The following is a 14,768-nucleotide window of genomic DNA, read 5'->3' on the forward strand; positions in this document are numbered from 1 at the left end:
GCTACACATTTTATGTAACGAGACAAAACAGAACGTTAAGTGGAAAATTAAGAGACAAGGTTTCTATTGTGAAAAATAATTAAATATTTTTGCTGTAATATCTTATTCTAAATATAATACATAATAGTTGTAAATAAAACTTTTCTAAAACAACACCCCGGTAAATTTTACTGTAATAATAAAGGGGTTTAGCTATTAACACATTTATTAAGTTATAGTGTTAGTGTGCTAGTTATTATCACTTATTTACTGAATTAGAAAATTTTTTAGATATAACTCATCTAATAAAGTATAAAAAATTGCAAATGGATTAAACATAAAATATTTAATTCATCTGCAACTTTTTTCTACATTTCATTTTTTTAAATTAGGTAAATTTTCGTACAATGGCAAATTTAATTGCGATTCATGACTCAACTTATTGTGTTTTTAAAAAAAGGGGTGATTATTTATGGAATTTTGTTATTTGCTTTAAAAGCAGTTTTTTAAAAATATCTCTCATCCAACTTTAAATATTGATTAGTCACATTACTTTATGAAATAGAAACCAAATGCAATTTAATAAATAAATAATTTTGTATGCTAAATAAATATAAAAAATACTATTTTAATGCAGTCACTTGTCCTTGAAATAGATTTTTAATTCATATTTATTTATACATAATAAAATAAATAATTTTTACCTATTTATATAAAATAAAATGAGTCATTTTTATTTGTGTCTGTATATCGGATTGCGTGCAAACCTTAGGTTCTAAAAATATAACATTCAACATGAAGCTGAATGAGTACAATCGCAAGCAAATTACGAAGCCCTGATTTTTAATTTTTTGATTAAATTTTTAATTTTTTGATAATAGTTTTAATTCAGAGACATTTAAAAATGGAATTTTCCCTTTAGGTTTGGCTAAAGCCATTGTTTTAAAATAAATTGTACAGCTTTATTAAATATTTTATATTTTATTCATTTTGTCAGGTCAAGTCTTGTCTAAGTTTGCCAGATAAAGTCTTTTCTGAAAAATACTAATTTAAAAATATGACACTCAACATGAAGCTAAATAGGTACAATTGTAAACAAATTACGAAGCCCGAATTCAATTTTTTGAAGAACTTTTTTTTCAGAGACATTGATAAATGAAATTTTCTCATTGGTTTATCTAAGGCCATTGTTTTAAAGTAAATTTTAAGCGATTCAGCTTAAAATTTACTTTAAAACAATGGCCTTAGATAAAGATACAATTAATATGTTTGCTAGCTTATTGCTCTAATCAAAAAAGTTGTTTATTGCGTGTTCTTTAAGACTAAATTATATTTTATTCATTTTGTTAGGTCAAGTCTTGTCTAAGTTTGCCAGATAAAGTCTTTTCTGGAAAATACTGATTTAAAAATATGACATTCAACACGCAAATAGGTACAATTGTAAATAAATTACGAAGCCCGAATTCAATTTTTTGAAAAAAGTTTTATTCAGAGACATTGATAAATGAAATTTTCTCATTGGTTTAGCTAAGGCCATTGCTTTAAAGTAAATTATAAGCGATTCAGCTTTATTAAACATTTTAAAGATACCATTAATATGTTTGCTAGCTTATTGATCTAATCAAAAAAGTTGTTTATTGCGTGTTTTTTAAGACTAAATTATATTTTATTCATTTTGTCAGGTCAAGTCTTGTCTAAGTTTGCCAGATAAAGTCTTTTCTGAAAAATACTAATTTAAAAATATGACATTCAACATGAACCTAAATAGGTACAATTGTAAATAAATTATGAAGCCTGAATTCAATTTCTTGAAAAAAGTTTTATTCAGAGACATTGATAAATGAAATTTTCTCATTGGTTTAGCTAAGGCCATTGTTTTAAAGTAAATTATAAGAGATTCAGCTTTTTTAAACATTTTAAAGATACCATTAATATGTTTGCTAGCTTATTGCTCTAATAAAAAAAGTTGTTTATTGCGTGTTCTTTAAGACTAAATTATATTTTATTCATTTTGCCAGGTTAAGTCTTGTCTAGGTTTTCCAGATAAAGTTTTTTTTCTTCTAAAAACGACTATTAAATAAAATGTACCAAGGGATTTATACAAATAGACGAAATCTCATTTTATTTGGATTCATTAGTTTAATTTAAAAAAAGAAGAAGATTGAAAAACAGAATCAAATCTATTTTCTTAAACACGCGTTCTTAGCTGTGTCCATTGTTCTTAGCTACGTCCAGAATTCTCACCGATGACTTGTAATTTGAAGGAAATATATCTAGAAATTAAGACTCATCAATTTAATTCCTAAAATTAAAAGGAAATTAAAGCTATTAAAATTTCACTGAGTGACATGAAACATTTGTCCCACTTTTTAAATTTTTTCTGGTTATGACTTCTCATAACTGATTTAGACATGCATATGAAACTCAAAATGATCAGTTTGTAATGTTTATAAGTGCTGAGAAATTTGAAATTAACTATATTCATGCTTAATTCACTGATAACTCAGAAAACTACACGCTTAATGTATGATACATTGATAACCCAGTAAACTATATTCATGCTTAATGTATGGTACACTGATAACTCAGTAAACTACACGCTTAATGTATGCTACACCGATAATTCAGTAAACTATGTTCACGCTTAATGTATGATGCACTTATAATTCAGTAAACTACAATGTAGATTATAATCATTGAGTAAAATAGTTCAATGAAAGCATACTTTTTGGAGGATAAGAAGTTAAAGAAAATAATATTTATTCAAACTCTTTTAATTTTTCAATAAGATTCTACAAGGCTCTGTGAACAAATAAATTAAATGTATGCGTTGTTTATAATTTGTGTTCAAAAATATGTTTATAAATTAAAATTATTATTTTTTTAACAACGCTTGTACATATTTTTTGAAAATTTTTAAAAAATATTTAAGTTTTTACATATTTACCCATTTTAGTACAATTTTTATTGACACATACATAAAATATATATTTATTTACTGCATTTTAATTCAATACTAACTTCATTTTATCCACATAGGGGTGTCTAAAGTAAAGATTGATTTATTTACATTTCCGTTCAAGACAAAACGTATTTCAGTCTTAGTTCCATTTGGCAAAAAAATATCTTTGGCATCGAAAATTGGCGAAAACATTTGGCGTTAGGAGAGTAACCGGTAAGTGGCTCTCGCTCTTCCTTCTGACATCTCTTCCCCGCACAGGAAGAACAATGACAACAGCTCTCGGAAACGTTTCATTCATTATAGTGTGTTTCCAAGGTGAACCTTCGATTAAACAACAGTTATGTCATCGTTCGTTAATTAGACTTAGCATATTACCAGAGCAATGATATAATTTTGCGAGTAGCAGAAAAGGACAATATCGTGATACATCGATAAGAACTTATTGTTGTGCGTTTGGCGAGACGAAAGGGGTGATGGTTCCGTTAAATAATTAAGTTCTGAGCTTATTTTAATATTCATTAACTGCCAACTTGTATTAATGTGAGCGCTGTAGAGTTAGATTTTCGATTCGAAGTTTTTTGTGAAATACGCATATTTAAAATAAATAAATTAATTTATTAAATGTCAGTATTTTGTGCTTTTAAATGCAATTTATTTTGAATCCTGATGAACATAACAAATAAAGGTGCTAATATTAAGATTATTTGTAAGACAAATATAAATATATACTTAAAAGCTACAATTTTTTTAAAAAAAATATTTTTTATTTGTTGGATGAAAGCACATGTTATTTAATACAGGATAAAATCATACCAATAAATTTTATGAAACTTGATATTTTTAATTCTTTTTCGAGGCAGTGATTTATGTCAATTTTCCAATAGGAATTAGAAAAATAATTTAAAAACAATAGTTTTTGAATGATTTTAGATTTACTTAATAGATTCCACTTATTATAAGAAGGAGCTTACTATTTATGGAACTATGCAGTTAATGCCAAAGGTTTAAAAAAAATTGTATTGTAAAGAAATAAATCGAAAAAGAATCAGCTGTCAGTTCGGAGATTTTTTTTATTTTTGCATTTCTCATTAAACAATTACACGAGATTTCCTTGTTTCATTTTCGTGCAATTCTGTCTCAAAGAAATGAAAAAAATTGATAAACTGCGGAATCCGTCCTTGATATGGCCAATGGCATTATCACAGATAGGAAATTAATTAACTTGTAAGAAAAATAAAAGAATTTTTTTTTTCATTACTCTATGATAAAATGACTGGAAACGCAAAGAAATGACAGGAAATAAAAGAAAGAAGGACTCGGAAATGCCGAAAGAATCGGTGATAAGCGCAGAATCTTGGAATGCACCGGATGGTGGTTGGGGTTGGATGGTACTACTTGGTACCATGACTGTGAATATTGTTGTGATTGGACATGGAAAAAGTTTTGGAGTTTATTTTAAAAATTTAATGGAAGAATTTGATGCAACACCATCTAGAGTTGCCTGGTTGCAATCTTTGCAAATATCCATGTTCAGCTTTTTATGTAAGTATTTTATAATTTATGAATTATTTAAACTAAAGATTTATTGAGGAATTATTTCACGTTTTCTTTTAAGTGACTCTTTTTTTTCCTTATCTGTTGGGTTATAAGGAACGCTGATTTTCGATAGTGAAGCTTCTGAAGGTTCACCAAAAATATCCAAGTGGTATCAAAATTTATACTTTAAATATAGTTCTTGTTTTTAAAAACGAATCATTAAATTTTCTTGATAATTATATGAATATTTTGGTGGAACTTTGGGAGATATCCGCTGTCAAAAATCTGCAGGAACTTTCCGGAATTTTTATATATTTTTTAAGAACTTTTTATTTAGAAGTTATTTTGCGCCTACTTTAATTTATTCAATGCCTATTGAAAAGCCTAGTTTATAATTTTACGCTAGAAAAAACGCTTTAATTTATAAAAAAACGGTGAAGGAAAAAACAAATAAATAAATGAATACAACAAAAATAAAACGTTAAAACTAATTAGTGATTTTCTTGGACAATTTTTTAAAAAGAAATTTGGTAGAAAAGAACTTTTCCACTTAAATAAAACTACAAGTAGCAATTAGAAATGTGTTTTCTTTATGTGTGAATTTTCAAATAGCATAATTTAATAGCCTTTTACTAGTGAGTATATAAAATGTGCAACGTTAGAACTATTATTTTCTACAAATTTTTGAATAAATTCGTTACTTCCATAATATTTTTGCATACTCATATTAATTCATTGTTTATTGCAAAAATTTTAGTTTATATTTAATTTTAAAAACATAATTTTTTCTAAAAGAGGGGAGGAAAATAAAAAAAGAATGTAAAAACTAAGCACGAGCCGCGATGATTAAAGCACTTTGCTGTCATTGTATAGAATCTTTCGCTTGCGGTGAAGGCTTGAAATACGTCCAGCTAGATTGGGAAGTAAAGGCCGCTGACCATTACTGACCACATAGTCAACTTCATTTTGTTGGTCTTGAATTCATTGAGCTTTAACTTCCACCACCTCATTGATTATCGATATGGCCATTGCTTTACTTTAAGTCTTGTGAAAGTTAAAGTGCTTTACTTTAACTTTTTGCAATACTTTTCCAATAGAAATTTGGAGAAAAAAAATAATATCGAAAAAAACTTATTGAATTGAATTAAACTAAACGTAACAATTGAAAAATATTTTTGTGTGTTTGTTTCCAAAATAAATTCATAATTATCTAAGCATTAAAGAATGTACAATCGAAATGAATAACACAGGCTAACAATTACTTTCCGGTCACATGAGATTTCTGTACGGGTTTTAAATGTTTTCACTTCACTGATTTAAAATCTGCAATCGGTTTTTATCGACAAGCTACAGTTTTTAAGCAATTTAATAATATACTCCATACAAGGATTTTTTAAAATATACTCGAATGAATACTAAGTGTCCCCACTTCTCTGCCACATAGGGAGTGGTAAAAAGAAGGCGATAATGCATTTGAAGTTTTCAGTGCGATTTTTTAAGATCATATATTTTTTTGTCTTAATTATTATTTTTAAAGGAAAAGGTAAGTGTATCTGTATGTATATAAACCTATACGTTCTTTTTAAACTTAAGTTATAATTAAAAAGAGCTAAATTTCATTTTGAGCTAAAAAAAATTTTATTCCCTACGTGTAAAATAAACTTCGCACAACACTAATGCAGGGCTGTTAATTAAAAGACTTTTAGGGAAATATTTTATAGAGTGATAGAAAATTAAAATTAAAGCTTTCAAAATGTTTGGTAATTTTGCCAACCTCTTAAAAACCTCACCACGTGAGAGCTGGAAGAAACTGGCTCTTTATACAAGCTTTTGAATCCTTTACATGTGGTGTTGTTAAATCAAATTTTCAAAACAAACTCTAATACTTTAAAGCCTATACTTAGCTACCACTAGAAAACATTCTCCCAAAAAGCAAAGAAAGTTGGCAACGTTACGGGTTAACGAAATGTTCACTACTGATTGCTAGTCGAGTGTTGAATTTTTTTTTCATTCTCTCTTCCCCGAGTTCAGTTAATACACGACAGTTTCATAAAACATAGTTCTAACTGGGATATTTATTGCAAGATGTGCCACGTTTCAAGCACCCAAGAAAATTTTAGCATTTTAAATCTTAATTTTGATGAAGAACCCGCGACCACTTCTATTAAGCCTATTTTGAATAAAATATTTTTTTTTTCTATTGCATAAAATAAAACTATGGATTTTTCTCTTTCAAAAACCATTTTATTTTCTAGGTCGAATGGAACTGAAGTTATGATTTTGAAAATAAATAAATAAGAAAAACATCTATAAGAGTTATTAAATTTAAAACGGTGTCTTTTTTACCCATTTGTATAATTTTTCCGTTATTTTCCTAATTTTAAATGCAATATCTCAAACTTCTTTGATTAAAATTACTTGAAATGTTGCATGAATGTTTTCTATGCATAGGCCTAGGGAATAGACTACGGACTAGTGCATAAAACTTTTTTTTCTTCATATTTTTCTTCATATATTAAAATAAAATAATTAATCACAACTTTTAACCTTTTTTGCCAAATAAGTTTCTATATTTACTGTTAAATATTAACATTATGTCTAATGATTAGTTTATTTCCTAAGGTGAATTTAGTAAATATTGTAAGGCGAGAATAAGGAAAAAATAGTAAATTTTAACGAAGTTATGTGATTTTGATGAAAAAAAGGCCAATTTTTGGTCTTATTTGACCATATTCGGTCGTTTTTGAAAACCTGATGGAAGACAAAAACATTAGATCAATTGCAACGTGATCATCAGTGACACAATATGTCAAAGCATCAATAATATAACAAATTAATCTCGATTGCTTTTCTGTCCAATTAGGGTTAAGTTATTAAAAATAGCCCTAAAAACTATTAGAATAATTATTTTATGATTAGCTTTTATCGTATAACATGAAGAGCTTAATATTGTGCAATCACTGCTCGATTGCTTTTCTATCCAATTAGGGTTAAGTTATTAAAAATAACCCTAAAAACTATTAGAATAATTATTTCATGATTAGCTTTTATCGTATAATATGAAGAGCTTAATATTGTGCAATCACTGCTCGATTGCTTTTCTATCCAATTAGGGTTAAGTTATTAAAAATAACCCTAAAAACTATTAGAATAATTATTTCATGATTAGCTTTTATCGTATAATATGAAGAGCTTAATATTGTGCAATCACTGCTCGATTGCTTTTCTATCCAATTAGGGTTAAGTTATTAAAAATAACCCTAAAAACTATTAGAATAATTATTTTATGATTAGCTTTTATCGTATAACATGAAGAGCTTAATATTGTGCAATCACTGCTCGATTGCTTTTCTATCCAATTAGGGTTAAGTTATTAAAAATAACCCTAAAAACTATTAGAATAATTATTTTATGATTAGCTTTTATCGTATAACATAAAGAGCTTAATATTGTGCAATCACTGCGATAGATAAGTAATATAAAGATTTGATTTCGGAACTGTAATTATGTCGTTATTAATATTTAAGGAATAAGTGGTAGCTTGCATATTAAAGAATCACTTAATATACATATTAATATATTATCATTTCTTTCAACACTTTCAATATAAAAAAATAGAGCATCTTTCCGCATTTATTGCGGATAGAGGGTTTTATTTTTTTGCTTCATTTTGCTCATACTCCGTCGCAAGTTAAGAAAAGATTATTGAGGTATAGGGTATTAAATTTTTTATAAAATTATACAAATATGTTTTGAGAACAATTTAAGAGCTTTTAAAAGTCAAATACGTGAAATAGAAATTTAATTCATGTTATCTTTTACGATATATATCACAGAATTATTAAAAAAAAGGTTATAGTTTTGTAGCCTTACTGGAACCATAGACTTGGCATCTTATGCTGACAGAACCTTATAACAAATCAAATGCTAGATGAAGAATTTTTATTTTTGCTTCACTGTAGAAGAAATTCGCCTGCAAGAAGCAATATTTATTATTCTTTCATCAGTCTCTTTAAAGGCAAATAGAAAAACGTATGTTTGTCGCGATTTTTAGATATCATTTTTATTAATTCTTATTACTTGTTAATTGATTATTTAATAAGTTTTGTTTTCCTTATTTCACGCGATTTAAAAAATCAAGCGAAAAAAAAAAAAGGCTGTGCAACACCGTGTCAAGAGTTGGCGATGTTGATATACATTCACTTACTTTAAATGCATATAATTACTTTTATAACAGGAAATTTTTTTATGTGATTTCAGTATTGAAATTCGTGAGTTAATGTGTAGAATACAATCGGAATTTATTTTAAGATTTTTATAAATTTATCAAACTTAAATAAAAATATATCGCAAATGCTAACTTCTCTCATTTTTCATGAAATATGTTTACTAATGTGAATTTAGTTTTCATAGGTTCCCTTCCAATATTTGTCTCCGATTAATTTGTATTGATATTATCATTATAAAATTCTATCTGTGGAAGTTTAAACATTTCGCAATCGTCCAGAAATGTGTTAATTTTACATTTCTAACATTACTAATTCAAAATATGATATCTGCTACGCTAGAACATAGCTCAAATCTTAGTGCGCTGCCGCGAAGCGGCATTAACTGATTCGCCCGAATTCCGAGAATGGGGGAATGTGTGAAGTGGGAGTAGAATTGGGGGGAGAGTAGTTGCTAAGCACCAAATAGTAAAGTCATGAGTGGAAAATCAGCTGGTTGAACATACGATGAAATCAATAGGAAATTAAACATATTTGAGATTAAACTAAAATAGAATATAATAATATTTACAGGAGTCAGAATTATATTAACATTTACGCAGGTATAATAAAATATAAAATAATCGAGAAACTCTGTACAGCTATTTACATATTTACACGAGATTGACAAAAATATCTGCTACGCTGATGTTTATGGAAGTGAATATAAATTTGTGATTTTGCAAAAGTGGTAAATTTATATTTTTCTGTGAATATGACACAACAAAATCAAACTGAAAAGTTTTTTTTTTAAATTTTGTGTATAATGTGCACATTTTCATAGTATTTAGTCTGAAAATTTTACATAAATCAACATGAAAATATTATATTTTACGATATTTTAATTTACTTTAAGCAAGAGGGAAAGATGAAACTACTGTGCTCAATACAACAAGAAGTAAAAGCTAAATTTTGAAACTTGTGTTTAATATGATTTTAAGAATCATTTAATCTTCATTAATCATTCTTAAAAGAAGAAAAAAAAATAATGATCTGATTTAATCGCTATCTTTATTAATAATGACGAGGACTCTTTTCCAAAGACAAAATGACATTATCATGATTACCCCTTGCAGTAAGCTTTCTATTTTTTTTTTAAGCCAATAAACAGCTCTTAATTTACCCTTGAAATTATAAACCAGATTTACGAACAATTGAATGTTGTACTTATAATGCAGTTTATAACTAAAGAAAGCTCATAGTTGCCAATTTCTGCACTCTCAGGAAAGATATTTTTCTGCGGTAGTTGCATAACTAGATTCAATCAATACGGCTGAATATTTTTGCCATCATTTATAAGCATAAATACATCAGGTTATTAATTTGTTTTATTTATTAAAATCCATTTAAAACACGTCACTAATAAAGGAATAAAAAAACTAAAGTTTTTTTTTTCACATTAAAAGTGTGATAGTTTAGTTGAAAAAATAATACTGCTTTGTTAATCTTTATAATTTATACACAATTTTCTTCAATATTTTAATGGCATTTAATTCAAATGATTAAAACAGCTGATTATTGGTAACTTTATAGTAAAAAGCTCAATTGCTCTTCACTTTAATAATTTTACCGAATTTAGGTTCGTAAAATGAAAACATGTAAAATTTAAAAGCATTAGAACTATTGTGTGAAAAACTGTTTCAAGGTTCCCACAACCTGTAAAAAATAAAAGAGTGGTGACTACGAAAGTGACTACGAAATTAATTAAATATACCTTATTGTTTTTAATTTTGCGACTACTTTTATAATTTTTTAAGGACCGATGAACCCTGGACAAACCACAAACAAGAAAAATAGCAGAGTAAAAAAAGAGGTGGCAAATTTGTGATTAAATGTAGTAGATAGCTATTCGTTTTAGCTATCACTTAAATTTTAAAAAAGGTGATAGGAAAGGAATATTAAGCTTAAGTAATAGATTTTTTCTCAATATTTTGTGCTTCTGTCAAAAATGCATACGAAAAAACATTTTTGACATTTTTATGATACATAAAAATGTCAAAAATAAGGCTTATCAGTGTCGCACAGTAAAATCTTCAATTATTATTTCTTAAAAAAAAAAAAAAAAAGATAAAGTAGATAGGGAAAAAAAAGACAGCTTTCTTTGCGATTTAAGTCTTTCTAAATGATATGTGGCTCCCCTCTATGCTATAATAAAACCTGTTATTCATCATGGGCATTTTGTAATTTATGGAGTCAAGCGCAATTTCACTCTATGTGCAAATTTTATTTCTTTTTGTTTGTTTTATGAACTCGTTCCTTTCTACTTAACTGTTCAAGATGAGTTACTTCTCTCAATTTCGTTTTTATTTACGACAATTTCATTCAAATACTTTTGTTTCATAAAATGGATTCTAAGAGGTTTTATACCAATGATTAAGTTGTCTTTCTTGAGAAGAAATTTGATTCAAAGCCAAAAGTTAATACATTTTTGACGAAATATGAAATGGAACTCGAAAACTGTCTTCTCTATTCTTTTTGATCCGAATCGAATCGATGAATAAACGAAAGTGTTATTTACATTGAATCATTAATTTTGCTACTTAATCTAGTTTATTTTATATGTTCTTTCTTAGCGGTATTGATTCCTATTTTTTTTTAAATCTAGTATTAGGGGGTCATAAACTAGTGTACAGAGCACAAAATAAAAACTAAATACTTTAATAACCTTTGATCTAATGATTGTATTCTCTTTTAATTCGAGGCAATCTCATAGTGGCCGAATCTCCTAATTTTGGAAGGGATTTTTTTTAAAAGTTGTCACAAAACATATACGTTAATACTTTAATCTTTGATTAACAAAGTCGATTTGTAATGCTGTTGATCACCACTACATTTAACTAATTTAAATAAATATTTAACAATTCTAACAATATTCTCTAAAATTTTTCACCATTCAGTTGCGCTTCGACGATTTATTATTTATTCCCACTCAGATGAATTAGTTAGAGTCAATCACGGGGCTGATGCTAAGATAATCACCACATATGAGTATGAGTAATTCTTTAAAATTATTATATATGCATAGTGAACAAATTGCATGTGGACCGACTATTTACGAAAAGTTTTTTTGTTTTTGTTTTTGAAGAATGGCAGGCACTGAACTTTATTCGTTTCGCGTTAGAAGATGCCAGAGTTGTTACTCATTTCGCGTTACCCAGTGGGCACCTGTGAACCAAAGCCACGGAGGCGAGTAACATTGCCCACGCCACACTGCCACAAACCCCTTCATAGGGTGGGCCCCATTCACTCATCACACACAACAGAGGACAACAGAAGAGAGAGAAATATCCATGCCCAGAGCGGGATTCGAACCTGCTGCAATTGGCTTCGCAGTCAGGCGCTCTAACCGCTCGGCCACCTGGCCGGCATTTACGAAATGTATTACAACTTCAAAAGATTAAAATTTCAGGGGCCTCCCTGGCTGAACGGTGTCGCCCGCCAAACGCTCTGTTAAGCGTGGAGGTGGCGGGTTCGAATCCCACCGTAACCCTGGATGCATTCTTCGTGATGTTCTTCTCTGTGTTGTGATATCTGTCCTTCTACTTAACAAAGATTTATAAGCCTTAATTGAGCACACAAGCCTGCAAATGCATGTCATACCAATAAAACAATGAATTAAAATTTCAAAAGAGTAGTAGGCAAGATTTCATAAAAGTTGGAACAAACTTGTCACTATAGCAACAATTTCAATTAAAAAAAAATAGTGATGATCAATTGTAGTACTGACTACATATATTCTGAACCATTTATGTCAGTATTAATCACGAATGGATAATTTCTTTGAAAAAGAGAGCGAAAAGCAAATTAGTTTTGCTAACACTTTTTAAATTTATGTAGAAATTTCAAAAACGTATTTTCAAGTGACCTGCTTGCGATGCTTTAAAATAATTCCTGCTTACATTAGTAGAATTGATTGTTATATCGCCTAGAATCTTAGCCAGAGAGTTTAAAAAGCTGTAACTAGAAAATGTTAATGATTTAAGTTAATATGACACAAAAACATATCTTCTCCGAATAAGCATGTCTCCCAACGAATTTGGATTTTTGAAGCTCCAGATATGGAGGGAGTGCCGTTAGTATGGCCCCTTATAATTTAGTCAGAAGAATGGCTATCTAGGAAGCTTCGTTCACTTTTAGAAACACCTAGATTTCAGCCCCCGACTTTCTAAGAGGCTGAATTTTCTACGGAAGAGATAACTAGGTGAGGTGGGTTTAGGTCGTGGACTAAAGGCCTGTTTACACGGTCCAAGTTCTTGAATCCGAAAAATTGGAGAAATTTCTCTTTCCAAGAAATTGGATGATTCGTTGACACTGTCCAAGTTCTTGAATGACACTGATTGGTGGGAAGAAAAACTTGCGCAAGCGCATTGTTCATATTCAACATTATATAGTAATAATTACATAAGTTTAAAATTACTAAATAAATTTGTCCCGCAGTGGACTGATAGTTAAGACACGGCTCCCAGCAGATCACAGAAGTCAAGCATCACTGGCTGCGGTCAGTGTGCGGGTGGGTGACCACTTGGATCAGTCTGCGTATGGACCGAGGGTGTGCGGTATTGATCCTTGTTAAACTGTTCTACCGTAAAGTGCTCGACTTCTCGTGCAGGTCGTTGGGCTACAGAAGCAGGGGTGTCATCCCCTCTGCAAAATTATGAGGGCTTGTCTTCAGATCATTCTCGGGGATGTTTCCCAGACCGTCGCCAATAGCCCATTGTGCAGCTCAAGTGTGACGTAAATTAACTACAACAACAATAACAACTAAATAAATTTAAATAAAATCATAATAACACAAGTAAACCGTAACATATCAGTTTATTTGGACTAAAATATATGAAAACAGACAACAAAATGACATAATCTGATGCCTGCTTGTTGACGTCACAAAACCTAAGACATTGATTGGTTAAGGGAGGAAAAATTTGGATGGAAAGTAGAACATGCTCTACTATCACCGAAGAACTTGGACCAAGTACTTGGATGATCGTTTACACAATCCAAGCTTAAAGCAAAACAAGTTTCCATCAATATCAATTAATCTTCGTCTAAGAACTTGGAGCGTGTAAACAGGCCTTTTAGGGTTGAACACCAAGAGTTGTACGAGAGTTAGGGTTGTACGATGGGTGACACGTTAGCAAGTATGAGGTTGAACTCCTTACTTGTTGATAAACAAATACTTGCTGATGAACAGCTTACTTGCTGCCATTAGTAAGATCCCTTATTGGTGAGTCAGAAGAATGGGTATCTTGGGAGTTTCATCCACTTTTAGGGACACCTGGATTTCAACCCTCAGCCATCTGAGAAGCTGAATCTTTGATGGATGAGATGACGTGGTGTGGTAGGTTTAGGTTGTGGATTTAGGGCTGCACACCCCTTCCCTTTGGCGTACGAAAGGGTGACGAGCCAGGAAGTGTGTGGTTGAGCTGCTTACTTACTGATAAACATATACTTGCAGCTGTTAGTACGGTCCCTTATGGTTTAGTCAGAAGAATGGGTATTTTGGGAGTTTCATCAACTTTTATGGACACCTGGATTTCAACCTTCAACCATCTGAGAAGCTGAATCTTTGATGGATGAGATAACGAGGTGTGGTAGGTTTAGGTTGTGGATTTAGGGTTGCACACCCCTTCCCTTTGGCGTACGAAAGGGTGACGAGCCAGGAAGTGTGTGGTTGAGCTGCTTACTTGCTGATAAACATATACTTGCAGCTGTTAGTACGGTCCCTTATGGTTTAGTCAGAAGAATGGGTATCTTGGGAGTTTCATCCATTTTTATAGACACCTGGATTTCAACCCTCAACCATCTGAGAAGCTGAATCTTTGATGGATGAGATAACGAGGTGTGGTAGGTTTAGGTTGTGGATTTAGGGTTGCACACCCCTTCCCTTTGGCGTACGAAAGGGTGACGAGCCAGGAAGTGTGTGGTTGAGCTGCTTACTTGCTGATAAACATATACTTGCAGCTGTTAGTACGGTCCCTTATGGTTTAGTCAGAAGAATGGGTATCTTGGGAGTTTCATCCATTTTT

The 14,768-nt window shown here is 30.1% G+C and overlaps 1 protein-coding gene across 1 annotated transcript in view; it reads left to right on the forward strand.

Moving 5' to 3' along the window:
• Positions 1-3,164: 3,164 nt before the first annotated feature.
• The window catches only part of LOC107438134 (monocarboxylate transporter 12), a 115,712-nt gene continuing 104,108 nt past the window's right edge, over positions 3,165-14,768 (forward strand). Inside the window, exon 1 of the mRNA XM_016050333.4 lies at positions 3,165-4,483. Coding sequence (XP_015905819.1) covers positions 4,231-4,483 — 253 coding nt within the window. The 5' untranslated portion in view covers positions 3,165-4,230. The remainder of the gene's footprint in view (positions 4,484-14,768) is intronic.

Source organism: Parasteatoda tepidariorum, chromosome 12 (genome assembly GCF_982258835.1).
Source record: "Parasteatoda tepidariorum strain Cologne lab strain chromosome 12, Ptep-v5.0, whole genome shotgun sequence".
Taxonomy (NCBI): domain Eukaryota; kingdom Metazoa; phylum Arthropoda; class Arachnida; order Araneae; family Theridiidae; genus Parasteatoda; species Parasteatoda tepidariorum.